Here is a 15,086-nt window from a genome sequence, read left to right on the forward strand (position 1 = left end):
TAAATATTTTCAGTAGCTCATGATTGCGCTCTGTGTACCATAATCAAATCCCAAAGCATATCCCGTCATCGCAGTTTTAGTGGATCACCAGAAAAAACAACGACGCCCCCAGAGAACGACGACCAACCGACAAAACAGGCGCAATCTGAGCTTTGCTGAAGAGGCCGAATTGACGGTCTAGAGAAACAGACGGCTCCTGACGGCGACAGCTCTCCACTTCTCAGCGTCCCGTGGCAGCCGTAAATCGAGGCACAAACATTCGCCAGAAAAGCCGGGCACGAGGTGGACGCATGATTCAGCTCTACCAACGAGCAGGCAAGTTCAATGGCTGAACGCTACCAACCATCTGAATAACGGTGCCTTCTTCCTTGAGTTAACTTAAGGAAGAAGCAGAGGGCGCAGCAGGGCTCAATGCGAGCACCTTAGAGGAACTCGGTTCGCGACAAGTACGCCACTTAGTGAACGGACGAGCGAATGCACAATGAAATGTTATTCGTGATAAGTCACTAACCTGAAAAAAAATTTATTTAAGTCCACAATGCAGTTTGATACTGAGTGAAGCGCTGTTATCGCGTTCCTGCTTCGCGAAAAAACGCTAAAAAACTAATTTTATTTTCTGTTTACGCAGATTCCAGACTCGACGATCGGCGGCAGTATTGCTGTCGACGTTGAGGCACGAGAACCATAACACCACCAGCACCCACCTCTGAGCCTTTGCGCGTGCTTAGGAGATTGCCAAGCACGCACGTTGGAGGCACTGCAGCTAGCAATACTCTTTCGAACCTTCATAGCAGCAATCGTTCGTGCCATCTGTCAGCCTTTGTACCTCATAGCTGATACGCGCCGCGAATTCACACAGTAGGGACGGCGCGAATTATATAGGCGACCGAGAGCTTGCTGGAGGTCAGTATGTTGGCACTCGACCGTAAACGTGTTGCTTACATCCGTTCGCAACAAGATATTGCCACACGCGCTTGACAAATGTTGCGCGCCGAATTGCAGCACACACAACACATTCGGAGTCACGGCATAGCGTTAGCTTCCGTTCAGATATTAAAAAAAAAGTTATCATAAGAGAAAAAGAAAAGGCTGCTGCCACTCAGTTTCTATACCCGTCAGATAGAAATTCTGCGCTGTACACGAAGCTACTCGGAGCTAGAAGGCCAACTCGAACGCTTAAGGGCGCGAACGCATGCACTGCCTTGCTATGCGTGAAAGAGAGGAGAAAGGAGGAGGAGCGAATACCGAGGAGGAGAGTGTCGCTGCTTCACGAAGTTTAACGGGCTTTAGGACCTCCGCCGTTCTCCCTTCCCCGCGATGCCACCAGTGCGCCTCCCCCTTCCTATTGGAGTAGCGCAGTCTGCTGAGTGCGCAAGCCTATGATTTTTTTGTGTGTTTTGCTCAACATAATTCTCGGAGGAATGCAGTCCATACAACTCTAGTTTCATGCTAAGCAACATCTTCGTATGAAATTCTTGTCATGCGATTAGCGGTTACCTTGTCCAGAACTAGATGCACGATCTCCAGCCGGCTATTCAAGAACGCGTCGGAACTCAGCACACCCTCGCCTTTCTTATAGAGCACGGCTTCCGCCACTTTGTCAAGCGATCCATAGCCGCTCTCGAAGGCACGGTTCAGCAGGAGACAAGCTTCTTTGGCGTCGACGTGCTCGCGAAGGTAGGCCCGGCACGCAGTTGCCAGCTCCTCGAAGAGATATTTCTCCGCTGCAGCATTTGTGTGCAGGGCTTCGAAACAATTTTGGATCCTGGCCTGTCCAGCGTACATGTACCTGCAAAAGAAAAGCCGAGTGGCAAACTAGCTGTCACAGCGATCAAGGCAGAAAGCTGGGCTAGTTGGGGTGTCATCATTATTGTAAAGACTAGCGCAAAATATCAGGGACAAAGACAAAGACGACAGGACTAGCCCTCGTCCTGTCGTCTTCTCTGTCTTTCTCCCTGATATTGTGCGCTAGTCTTTAGAATAATAATAGCTGTCACAGATGAGCTTTTCAGGAAACATACAATGGCAATACAATGTAGCTGTGTAACAGGACCGGCGAATTAAGGAGCCTGGTCCTTAATATGCATCGAAAAATTAAGACAACGGACGCTTACAACGCAATCCCAGCAAAGAGATAGCATGAGACAGACATTGAAGATAAACAGATGACGCGAACGAGTGTCGAACATACGGCGCCTTATTTCCTATGTAACGCAATGTCCAGAAAGCGACTAATAGGTAAGCAGCACGGTCGCCGGATTGAGAGCGGATTGTACTTTAGAGAATAAAATTTATCTGAAGCAGTTTAATAACTAAAAAAATAAGTGTTTCCGGCCGAGATATGGAGATTAATATAACCGCAGTATATCAGTTACAGTGTACTGGTATTGATATAGTAAAATTCCGATTCATGCATAACGTAGAGTATGCTTTCTAACAAGCTGGAGTGAGCTTTATATGGTTCAGCAAGCGTTCTAGCGACAAACTTTTCCCTTTAGCGACCAGCGACAATCACTACCAACTTGACAGAACCATTGGCGCCATTTTAGCGACTTCGAAGTTGAAAATAACCAAAAATGCCAGGCGACCCTAGCCTTCGACCTAATAGACAATTTTAGTGCGTCCAGTATTCCGGCAAGCGCGGGCGGTTAGCCGGTTGAGCGGGGACGTAAACGTGAGCGGCCAGATTGGTGGCGCCAGCTGGTGGTGCAAAGCTCAACCACACCAACACAAAGCCGCCAACAAAGCTGATAACACACAACACAACTGCGCCGTCAAAGAACGCACTGCATCGTTTCACAACAATCACAAGTGGCAAAGGCCATGTAAAGGCCACGCTTAGTAAAGGTTACGCTTACACTTTGCGAACAATGCGCGCGTGTCTTTTCGGGATCGAAAGCGTGGGACATTCTAAACAGACATAGTAGGGTAATGCCTTTGAATCGGGGGATCAACACGGCTAAATGTACTCACTTGAGAAGGCCGTAGAATCCATCAGGGTGCAGGTCCGTGATGACCACGGTGTCCTTTTCGGGAAGCTGACCGTAGAACATGGCTTCGAAAACTTCACTACTCAAGGCCAGTAGTTGCTTGTGAGCCTTGAAGGTCTTCGAGGTGTCGTATTTCTCTGGTTTCACGACGAATTCCACGTCAGCGTGATCCCCGCTTTGCAGGAATTTCTCCAAGTTCAACTGCAAAATGACATCGGCTCTCTCAGAAGCATCTCGAAATAACTTATCGGAATTGGTTTCCACGCAAGTTTCTTTCACTGTAAAGCTTCCCTCTGCATAAACAAGACAGTCCACATCGCGTGTAAGATATACGTGTTGTGGTTTATGGAATACCGGGGCAGGACATACATGCACGGCTAGCGAAAACGCTAGTGTCAGCTTCAAAGTGGGGCATCAAATAAACGCGTGCAGTTGTGCGCAGGGATGGACGCAGCGAAGCAAGTTTTTGAGCAGCTGTGGAAGCAGCAAATTTGGCACTTCCGAGCAGGTTTGGAGCACGAATTATCCGTGTTGGAGAAGTGAATGCGCGTTTTGGTGCAGCTTGTTGAATGTCAATATGAGTGAAATACAGGTATCAGAAGAAAAGAGAGAGAGAGAAAGGCAAAGGGAAGACAGGGAGGTTAACCAGAGATTATCTCCGGTTGGCTACCCTGTACTGGGGGAGGGGAAAGGGGATGCAATAGGTGAGAAAGAAAGAATGATTAAAAAAAACACCTAGGCACACACACGCACGTACACACGAATCAGAAGAAAAGGTGCTCCTATTTCACATTGCAGAACACTTAGGTTATGGCTGATCAGTTCTGCAGAAGACGGCAGGCGAGCAAAATACATGAAAAGGAGGAGGAGGAATAAACATTTCTTGATGAGGAGAAAAAATGGCGGGAAGGGAGTGGCGCAGGGTATGTCTCTATTCCAAGACTCCGGTGGCCACCGCAACCCGCCGCCGCCTTCTGGACCTCATCGTAGCATGAAGCTACAGTGGAAACCCACACTGGTTTCTCAGAAACCACCATTACATTACATGCTGGATGTGCCTACTAAACGCGGCCAAGAAAAAAAATGACCGAGCGGCTTACCTGAGCAGCGCTCACTTGATATAGATAGGATAGCTAGCGTTATTGCTGGGCGAGCTTTCTTTTTCTTTTTTAATGGGAAACATTTCTTGGCGCACACTTGCCTCTTTGACAGTATCTATCTAGCCGCCTACGTTTTGGGGCTCTCAGGGTCGTTTCGTTAAGTTGTGGCGAATTCCAGTGGGGACAACAGGAGCGCTCAAAAGCACGCTGAAAGTGCTCTTTCCAGGCTCGGCGTGTTTCAGTGGTCGAACAGGAGTGGAAGCACTGTCATCCAGTGGTGGAACAAGAGCAGTTTCGCTGCTGCGAGAGTAGTCGGGAGCAGTCCGCACTGCTCTCGCCTGAAAAGCTTAGTACGGAGAAAGTCACGTGATTCAAGCCGTCATATCCTCCTCATTTGTATTTACTTCGCTTCAGCCGGTGATCGCAGCGGCAATGCCGGCAACCAAGCGTAGTCGCTGTTTTGGCCCCCGTGACTTTGACGCCGTTGATATGAACGAGCTTCGCAAAGATTCGGTTGCACATACTGGCATTACTCGCATTTCTAGCACTCCTTGCTTCTCGTCGGATGTGCCGAGGACAGCGGCAAAAAAGCGTGTTCGCCTTGCTGATGTGCTTGAGACGTTTCGCTGCTGTCACCGTGTCGGGTGCTCACCGCGAACCGGTGAGCACCCGATGACCACAACACGGCCATACATGTATTGCCGCTCTACCACAGAGAACGCTGGAACGTCGATTGCTTGCGTCACGTGGTACATTTCTCCTCACACGCCCCCCTCCGAGTGTTCCGGCTTTCACTGCGCTGCCACCCGACTCCGCACTGCACCGAGCTCTGCTTCAATTCCCTCAATGGAATTCGCCATTGGTATGCACCATAATTGGCATAGTATGACAAAAGTGTATGACGAACATAGACGATCTGTTGTGACCCGAATATCATGACACTTCTGTTCCCTGAATGCAATCCGGGATTGGTATGCACCATGATTGGCATAGTATGAAAAGAGTGTATGACGAACATAAACGATCTGTTGTGACCCAAATATCATGACACTTCTGTTCCCTCAATGGAATTCGCCATTGGTATGCACCATAATTGGCATAGTATGACAAGAGTGTATGACGAACACAGACGATCTGTTGTGAACCGAATATCATGACACTTCTGTTCCCTGAATGCAATCCGTGATTGGTATGCACCATGATTGGCATAATATGAAAAGAGTGTATGACGAACATAAACGATCTGTTGTGACCCGAATATCATGACACTTCTGTTCCCTCAATGGAATTCGCCATTGGTATGCACCATAATTGGCATAGTATGACAAGAGTGTATGACGAACATAGACGATCTGTTGTGACCCGAATATCATGACACTTCTGTTCCCTGAATGCAATCCGTGATTGGTATGCACCATGTTTGGCATAATATGAAAAGAGTGTATGACGAACATAAACGATCTGTTGTGACCCGAATATCATGACACTTCTGTTCCCTCAATGGAATTCGCCATTGGTATGCACCATAATTGGCATAGTATGACAAGAGTGCATGACGAACATAGACGATCTGTTGTGACCCGAATGTCATGACACTTCTGTTCCCTGAATGCAATCCGTGATTGGTATGCACCATGATTGGCATAGTATGAAAAGAGTGTATGACGAACATAAACGATCTGTTGTGACCCGAATATCATGACACTTCTGTTCCCTCAATGGAATTCGCTATTGGTATGCACCATAATTGGCATAGTATGACAAGAGTGTATGACGAACATAGACGATCTGTTGTGACCCGAATATCATGACACTTCTGTTCCCTGAATGCAATCCGTGATTGGTATGCACCATGATTGGCATAATATGAAAAGAGTGTATGACGAACATAAACGATCTGTTGTGACCCGAATATCATGACACTTCTGTTCCCTCAATGGAATTCGCCATTGGTATGCACCATAATTGGCATAGTATGACAAGAGTGCATGACGAACATAGACGATCTGTTGTGACCCGAATGTCATGACACTTCTGTTCCCTGAATGCAATCCGTGATTGGTATGCACCATGATTGGCATAGTATGAAAAGAGTGTATGACGAACATAAACGATCTGTTGTGACCCGAATATCATGACACTTCTGTTCCCTCAATGGAATTCGCTATTGGTATGCACCATAATTGGCATAGTATGACAAGAGTGTATGACGAACATAGACGATCTGTTGTGACCCGAATATCATGACACTTCTGTTCCCTGAATGCAATCCGTGATTGGTATGCACCATGATTGGCATAGTATGAAAAGAGTGTATGACGAACATAAACGATCTGTTGTGACCCGAATATCATGACACTTCTGTTCCCTCAATGGAATTCGCCATTGGTATGCACCATAATTGGCATAGTATGAGAAGAGTGTATGACGAACATAAACGATCTCTCGTGACCCGAATATCATGACACTACTGTTCTCTCAATGGAATTCGCCATTGGTATGCACCATAATTGGCATAGTATGACGAGAGTGTATGACGAACATAAACGATCTGTCGTGACCCGAATATCATGACACTTCTGTTCCATCAATAGAATTCCGCATTGGTATGCACCATAATTGGCATAGTATGAGAAGAGTGTATGACGAACATAAACGATCTGTCGTGACCCGAATATCATGACACTTCTGTTCCATCAATAGCATTCCGCATTGGTATGCACCATAATTGGCATAGTATGAGAAGAGTGTATGACGAACATAAACGATCTCTCGTGACCCGAATATCATGACACTACTGTTCTCTCAATGGAATTCGCCATTGGTATGCACCATAATTGGCATAGTATGACGAGAGTGTACGACGAACATAAACGATCTGTCGTGACCCGAATATCATGACACTTCTGTTCCATCAATAGAATTCCGCATTGGTATGCACCATAATTGGCATAGTATGACGAGAGTGTATGACGAACATAAATGATCTGTCGTGACCCGAATATCATGACACTTCTGTTCCATCAATAGAATTCCGCATTGGTATGCACCATAATTGGCATAGTATGAGAAGAGTGTATGACGAATATAAACGATCTGTCGTGACCCGAATATCATGACACTTCTGTTCTCCAATGGAATTCGCCATTGGTATGTACCATAATTGGCATGGTATGACAAGAGTGTATGACGAACATAAACGATGTGTCGTGACATGAATGGCATGACGTTTTTGTCATGTAGGTTATGAAACAGCCGCCTACATCTTGGGGTGGTTTCGTTATGTTTTATGTACCAAAATTTGGTTAGTATGAGACGAGTGTATGACAAAAATAAACGATCTGTCGTGACACGAATATCATGACATCTTTGTCATGTAATGAGCTTGTTTGCGCCATCTATTCACACGTACTTAATCTCTCCCTCCTTCCGTTTACTTTCATTTTGAACAAGGCCTCCGTATGGTAGCCGAAACGTCTTGGGTTTCTTTTTTTAATGTTATTGGTCGGCATCCGTTTTACCCTTGACTATGAGGAATCCCGCCTACACGACTTTTCGTCGAACTCTTGATTTCACCAAAGCCACTACGACACCACGGCGGGTTCTTCACGAATCCTAGGTCGTTTCAAATGCTGTTATCGGTCATTTGCAAACGACATCCACAACTTTTTCGTTCACATCTTATGAATCAGCTTAATTTTAAAATTTAGGTAAATAAAAGTGTTCGAGCACAATGAACGAGAAATATTCCCAGTGGCCACCATGAACCACTCCCATCAAGGTACAGTGAACACCGTTCTCGTGGTGACCCCAGCTGCTTTTTCCTTCTTGCCGACTGTCAGTTAATATAGCAGAATAACGCATAATAAATGTGAAGTGACATACTGGTCATTGCATGTTTGGCCAGTATATTACATCCCTTGCCAAGAAACCGCTTTAAGATACTTTGTTTTTCAAAATAATAAAGGGATGAAAATGTTTATTGACTTTCCAGGCTGCGTAGTCGTCCAATATTTTGAATAAGCTTAATTATTGGCGCTCAATCGCGGTTCAGACACTGGCTGCATGAAGCCAGTGTAACACGGCAACCGATATTTAATTCACCGAACAATGGTTTATCGAAATTTCCGGACTAGATCTGAGTTATAGTGCATTGTATAGCATTAAGAGTTTTCATCTTCTTGTCGCCCAGTTACAATTATGCCACCAAACACACCCACACTCGAAAGATGCCAACGCTTAAACGGATTGCAGGGCTAAGCGCTAGACAACGCAATCCTATGACTGCGTGGTTGCCACTGGACACGTACATTCTGTTAAATTTGGAAACTTGATTCGAAATTAGTCTTTTGGCTCAGGCTGGCGCAGCTCGATGGTTTTGCGCAATTTGCGCAATTGGAACGACGCTTCCATCCATGCGTGTTTGATGCTGATACACTGTGTCGAGGACTTATAACACCACAATGCCTTTTCTTGCGACAGTACAGAGTAAGTGTAAAAAAAGAAAAAGCGAACACTCACAGGCATTGTCGGTCCCGTCGTCGGCTGTCAGTCGACATCACAGAGAGGGAAGGTCAGGTCAATCTGCGATAAACAATCGCCACCGTGAAACGCGCGCCTTATCATATTACCCTGGTCGCAATTCCCAAACAGCTTTGATATAGCGTTCCGCCGGTTCACAGGGGAACAGACAGAACAGCTACAAACCCGCTACACCCACATCCTGGAGACGACTGTACATGGGACAGCGATCCGCAGTGCCAGCGAATGGTGAGCGCTAAATCCCACGGGCCTATGATGCACATAGAAAGATAAGGAGTTTCGGGACAGCGTCTCTGTAAGCCCTAACAGCGGTAAATCGAACAGCCAACAAATGTAATAAATATTAGACGTCGCTTTTCGTCCACAAAACGGGATGAGACTAAACGAAAACTGATATACGGTACATTTTTCTTCTAGCGTCAAATGGCAAGTGACAATGGCGAATTCAAATGAAGTATGGCCGTTGCCACTTTGGCACACCATGAATACGCAAGTTATGCAAATTCAGCCGAAGCTAAATCCAATAGCGTGCTTGCCTACGTGGCCGCCAAGTATATCGTATAGCCTTTCGGGCACGCATCCTCTGAGCCCTTTGTACTATATACTCTAGCTATTTGGGTAAGCTGAAATGGAGTGTGCACAAAGCGAGAGGAGCGCAGTGATTAGGGGAAGGGAGGGACGAAGGGAAGGGGATCTACACTCGCATTTAGTTGTTAGCAGTGTCACTGTGCTTAGTTCCTTAACGAAACGTTAATAGAGCCCTTCTCGTGGCAAGGGATTCAATAACGACGGGCGGAACTAAGCACGGCATTAATGCCTTCCGTTATTGGGCACATCGGATGATAAACTGGAACTGACACAGTTCCTGCGAAGAGCTCCAGGATTAAAGAACTACCAGAGACTTTACTTTTTATACCGAACAATATGCGTTTCCTCTGTCGAAGGCCCTTACGCAAGCACATCAAAACGCAATACATAGAGACTGCGTTACGGTGTGAAAACTGGCCATTCAGTGACACTCCGCTTAATAATTGTTTTAGTTTTATCATTAATCGCACACTAAATCTCTCTGAACAAACACAAGGAACTCAGCCCAAGTAATGCCACAGCTACAGCTACTGACACTTCAGCAGGACTACTGGTTTGTGTCGACTCTTTCGTGACTAAGCGATAAAAGCTTCAGAATCTTTATGTTTACCACTACTTCTCCTACATTACATCTAATTTGCTACTTTTTGTCAGATTACTGCTAAAGAGCGATCAACTTTTACTAAACACAAGTACTAGGCGCCTTAATATTCATACTTGAGATTAAGAATGGTGCCAAAATTCGCGTGCCTGAAGCCACCTGACTTCCTTCTAATAAAATAGTTGTGAAGGTTCAAACATTGCGCACCTATAACAGTTACTGTATTTCAGATTTGGTGCGCGTCGTGTGTTTTCTAAACATTTACCGTGCAAAGATAATTTAGATATAATTGTATGCATTACTGCTTCGCATATAGTTTAGCGTAGAACTATTACCAATGCATCCTTGCCGGGAAAGACTTCCGTTAAAATGCCTCTTTTGCCAGCGAAAATTTTCTACTTATTTTTCAAGCATAAATCTACTAGGCCCACTGTTATTTATGACCTGCGGCAACATTGCTTTGTGCAAAAGGGGACCGTATTTCGGCGATACAGGCGCCACAGTGGCGCCATCTATCGCTTCGCAGCGTATGCATCGAACAGCAAATAAACATTGTTTCACCAATTCGAAAATTCAAGCGGATCGAGCTTTCTGCTGTCGTGTTATGTTCCACCAATTCGAAAACACAAGCGGATCGAGCTTTCTGCTGTCGTGTTATAGGCGTTTGTGTGCCGAACAATACAGACGACAGACCTACTTCCTTAAAGCACAAGCGCCGCAACCAGACGTGTACGTAAAGAATTACATGTACATAATTACTTGAAACCAATTATGTTTTCGGTGCCTTGTTTTTTAAGGCTTTCCTGTTTATCATGTAACCACAACTGTAATTCACTTAACTTTTTTTCAGCAACCAATTACATGTAACCAGGGGCGCGATAACGTAACTCTATTCCAAACAAAAAGTGTTCCAAACTCCGGACGTCAAAATGACGCGACAGTTTCTGCGTATGGGGGCGGGAACCAGCGACGTTTTTCAATCTGTCCAATCAGCAGCCTCCATCGTTGCCGGAAGTATGTTTTGCTTGTTTTTTATTTGGAAAGGGACCGTATAGCAAGTGACATAAAGACATAAACGTCTGATAAAAGAACAATTGTATGTCGCTGAGAGTAAAAGTGTTTTGTAATCTTTTAACGCAAGAGAAGTTGAAGCGCACTTGAAAGTAAGCACAAATATTTTAATTTTTTGAGTCATAGCCACACACGTGCCAATTCCGCATCCAATCCATTTCGCTACGCACACTTAAGATGGCGGCTACGTGAAAACAGCTGATCGGTCCTGTGGCCCGCACTTGGTGTATATTTGTCCGTAACGTGATTAGTTGAAATCTCGCCGTACGCGGTACTTTCGCCCGAAAAGAATTCTGGAAGCTGTGAACATCATGAAGACTGCGAAAGCGTAGTGCTCGGTGAGTAAACGCATCATTCTTTCTTGTGCTTAGTGACTGAGCAGTACCATCTGAACATCTGCTGGGTGATCGCATGGTGTTCACTTTTGCTTTTATTCGCATAGGATACGGAAGGATCGATGAAGGTTGGAAGGCATCTCAACAGATAGCTGGTAAGTAAACGTTTTCTATAAACGATCGCAACTGTCTCCGAATGTAGTCATGATTTAAATCGAGGGTGGTCTGTAAGAGAGGCTCATTTTTGTTTCTTTGCCACACACTGCTGCGCAGTGATCCATTCCCCCGTGCGGGCGGTACAGATACTTCTGCTGGATATTCGCACGAGAAAAGTTTTTTTGTTGTTGTTATTCACTTGTGTTAAATTTAACGTGGCATTTATGGCGTGATAAAATAACGACACATTAAATGAATGTAACCGTTATGTTTTAACGACGAATTGATATCTGAAACGGTACGATTTGTTGGTATTAATTCGCTGCGGTCCGGCGAAAACTGAGCGCGAAAAAGAAATGGCGGAGAGTAGCAACAGCGCGCGCGTTTCTGCCGCGCAGGCCGCTATGCTAGTGGAGTTTATGGAGCAGCATCCGTACTTGGCGAGAGGCTCCACCAGCCTCTCGCCAAGTATGAGTGCTGCCCAAAAAAGGGAACTGTGGACAGAAATTGCCGCCGCCTTGAACGCCGTCGGGCCGGCAGTAAAGATAGCCCGGCGCTGGCGCCTGTATTGGGCGCGCATGACATATGAATGCAAAAAACTCCCGGCGCAGGTTGGCGCCGAAAAGAGGTGAGCCCGCGACTAGCAACGTCTTCGGAACGTATAAGCTGACGGTGTTCATGCATTTGCAGGAAGACGGGAGGTGGAAAGTTGGGCGGCCTGGAGGGTCGAGTGCTCGCCGTGCTCGCCCATACCGGCCCAGCTTCCGCCCCTGCGGATTTTTTTCACGGCGATGCTGAGGTGAGCAGCAATGTTCGTTGCTATGTGTACCGATGTCGGGCAGTTACACCGTGGTGAATATTTTTCCGTTGTGTGCTTGTGTGTGTATTCTTACAATTCAACACACATGCCAGCACATGATATCCGTACTTTGCAAGAACGGAAATGCTGCCCCACTGCTGTTAGAAACACCTTGTGGTGGGACTCGTTAATCCGAAAAGCATTAGCGACGAGTTGTCAAAGCTCCAAGGCACTAGTATGTCGCATGATGGATTAGGAATTGCGTGATAAGTGAAATAGACATTGCAACCAGTTGATGGAACTTAATCACATTATGTCCTGTACTTTATTGTTCCAGGAGGACGCAGCCAGTAGTAGTGAGGAGTCCGCTGAAGTGCCCCCTGCCCCACCAGCAGCTGCGCGCGTCTCGGTGGCACTGGTGGCACCAGTGGCACTGCACGTAAGGCACTTCAGCAGCTATTGCAATACGAACGCATCACTCCAAGCATTATCTATTAAGACCTTAGAAACAGAAATTGTGTATTTATATTATTTACATGGCAAAGAAGAAGTGCCTGCCTAAGGGTCGCTGCAAAATGGAACAATAATGTGACTGTTAACACCATTTGTAATGCAGCGTACAAGCTGAAAGTACTATCAGTGTAGTATTTTATGATGGTGTAGTGCCTTTTTGTTTATGCAAATTGACTGTTCATTTTGTGAACGGTGTGTTGCCGGAATTATTTTTCTGGGCTTCCACCTGATAATGAACCAGTAAAATGTCTATGCAGGATGGAGCGAAATTAGTTTTCTTAACCGCTGTTTACTGATTTTATTTTTACGGACCATCAGCTCGGCAGCAGCCCCGCAGGCCACCCCGACTTCAGGTCCTTACGGACGCCGCATCAAGGACGGCCGCGGACTATGCCCGGCAGAGCCGGTTAGCTGAGGCGGCAAACGCGGAGGCTGCAAGCTCCCACCAGCAGTTGCTGCAGCAACATCGGCAGGTGCGTACAACTTGGCCGGGTCATTTTTTGAAGAGGTGATTAGGGCACATGGTAATAATGTACATTACAACCATGTTACACATGAGAGGCATGTGTAGTCATTTGGCTCATTGGCTCATGCACGTTTATACATCTCCTTTGAGGTGTTCTTTAACACATAGCAACTTACAAAAGTTTTCCATGGTTGCATGTATCGCGACAGCATGATCATAATTTGTTTAACAATTCAACTAGTCACCAATACTGCCTTCTGACAGGCAGAGGCAGCTTGGTAGGATTTGTTACGTTTCACACGTTTTTAACATAACAGACCATGTACGTTTGCACGGCCATTTGTCATGTCATATGTGAATGATCTCGCTGCCCTCAAGAGTAACCTTGCTGAAACTGCAAGACTTGCAAACAGTGCAAATCGAGCATTTACATTGCATAACCTGTAGCTAACTAAGTGAATTTGTTTCGCAGCTGGTGGAAGAGCAGCGAGCGACGCGGCAAGTCCTCGAGCAGCTGGTGGCCGAGATGCGTGGCTCGCGAGAGGCGACCACTCTCATTGCGACCACGCTGCGCCAGCTGCTGGCCGCCCTCGCCCACCTGCGCGAGCCGCCTCAGCAATAAGGGGCAGCTTTTTTTTTTTTGCCATATCATCCTTTAGTGCTTTGTTAGGTACAAGTGTCGCCTATCTATGCATGTTTTTTTTTTATGCAGCACTAAAGGATGATATGGCTGTTTTCCGTAATTTCTGTTCCTAATCATATTTTTTTTTCCAAGGTAATTTCTGTCATGTTTATTTTAATACGTAGTGCAAGTTTGCCCAAGTGAGGCATTACGTAACTTATATGTAGACCTTTCGCGTTTCTGTTCGTTACCGTTTTTTTCCCCAAGTTCCTTTAGTGTGTATTGTTCTTTGTCCAAGTAAGGCGGTATAACTTATATGTACATTTTTTGCCATATTTTTGCGTTTCTGTTCGTTACCATATTTTTTTCCCCAAGTTCATTTAGTGTGTATTCATCTTTGTCCAAGTGAGACGGTATAAGTTATATTTACAATTTTTGTCATATTTTTGCGTTTGTTTTTTACCGTATTTTTTTCCCCAAGTTCATTTCATGTGTATTGACCTTTGTCCAAGTGAGACGGTATAACTTATATGTACATTTTTTGCCATATTTTCGTTAGGTGTTGTTCACTTTTGTTTTGCTGTTACTGATATGTTTCAATGTGCGCCATTCTTCCACGGAAGATACACTGTGCAATCACTTTTACGCCAACTATGACATTGTCTCGCACACATACAGGTGCGCTTAATAACTACAATACTGTGATAACTGGAAATCAATTTTCATGCCATATGTATGTCATGTTTGCAATGCATAAGCATTCGTGCCTACGCAAAGTAGCCGAATTGGTATTTTTGTTAACACCAAGTGTACACACCCGAGCAGCAGGAAACGAAAGACCGCTTTATTGCGAGAAGCATGTGTGTTTATACACAGGCAGGCCAGGCTTGCACATGCGTATCAAGATATTCTTGATGATGAAGCCACTGGTCACATCTTCCTTCCTTTGAGAAAACAAAAACAAAAACAAGATTGTACGAAAGATCGCACAACTAGCTAATAGGTCAATTTGCACAGCTTCCACTGAACTGTCTATGTGTGGCGTTATGGGAGAGGGTACCGTTGCGGCTCTCTACGCTGTCGTGTGCTTCTACGGAGCGCCTCTTGAGGTGCTTGCTGCTCGGTGTTGCTCGGCGTTGCTCGGCTGAGCGGTCCTTGTTGTACACTCGTTCTGCGGGGGGAAAGCTTGTCCTTCTGTTGATCTCAGGTGCTCACTCGTGCGTCGTAGATGCTGCCCATTCTCTGTTGCAACAAAAGAGCGCGGTGTACTTGCCGGGCCTATGACAACTGCTGGTGCCCATGT

General features: G+C 45.7%; 1 protein-coding gene and 1 long non-coding RNA gene across 2 annotated transcripts in view; one reads left to right on the forward strand and one right to left on the reverse strand.

The window, feature by feature from the left end:
• Nucleotides 1–15,086, reverse strand: part of LOC139047956 (BTB/POZ domain-containing protein 6-B-like) — a 56,888-nt gene that overhangs the window by 2,732 nt on the left and 39,070 nt on the right. The window contains exons 2-4 of the mRNA XM_070522160.1: nucleotides 8,612–8,674; nucleotides 2,974–3,191; nucleotides 1,498–1,789 (exon numbers count right to left, since the gene is read on the reverse strand). Of these exons, the coding sequence (XP_070378261.1) occupies nucleotides 1,498–1,789; nucleotides 2,974–3,191; nucleotides 8,612–8,617 (516 nt within the window). The 5' untranslated portion in view covers nucleotides 8,618–8,674. The remainder of the gene's footprint in view (nucleotides 1–1,497; nucleotides 1,790–2,973; nucleotides 3,192–8,611; nucleotides 8,675–15,086) is intronic.
• Nucleotides 10,691–13,138, forward strand: LOC139047391 (uncharacterized). The gene is made up of 4 exons (XR_011507140.1): nucleotides 10,691–11,230; nucleotides 11,335–11,382; nucleotides 12,074–12,182; nucleotides 12,520–13,138. It is a non-coding gene; the product is annotated as an uncharacterized lncRNA (long non-coding RNA).

Source organism: Dermacentor albipictus, chromosome 7, assembly GCF_038994185.2.
Source record: "Dermacentor albipictus isolate Rhodes 1998 colony chromosome 7, USDA_Dalb.pri_finalv2, whole genome shotgun sequence".
NCBI classification, from domain to species: Eukaryota; Metazoa; Arthropoda; class Arachnida; order Ixodida; family Ixodidae; genus Dermacentor; species Dermacentor albipictus.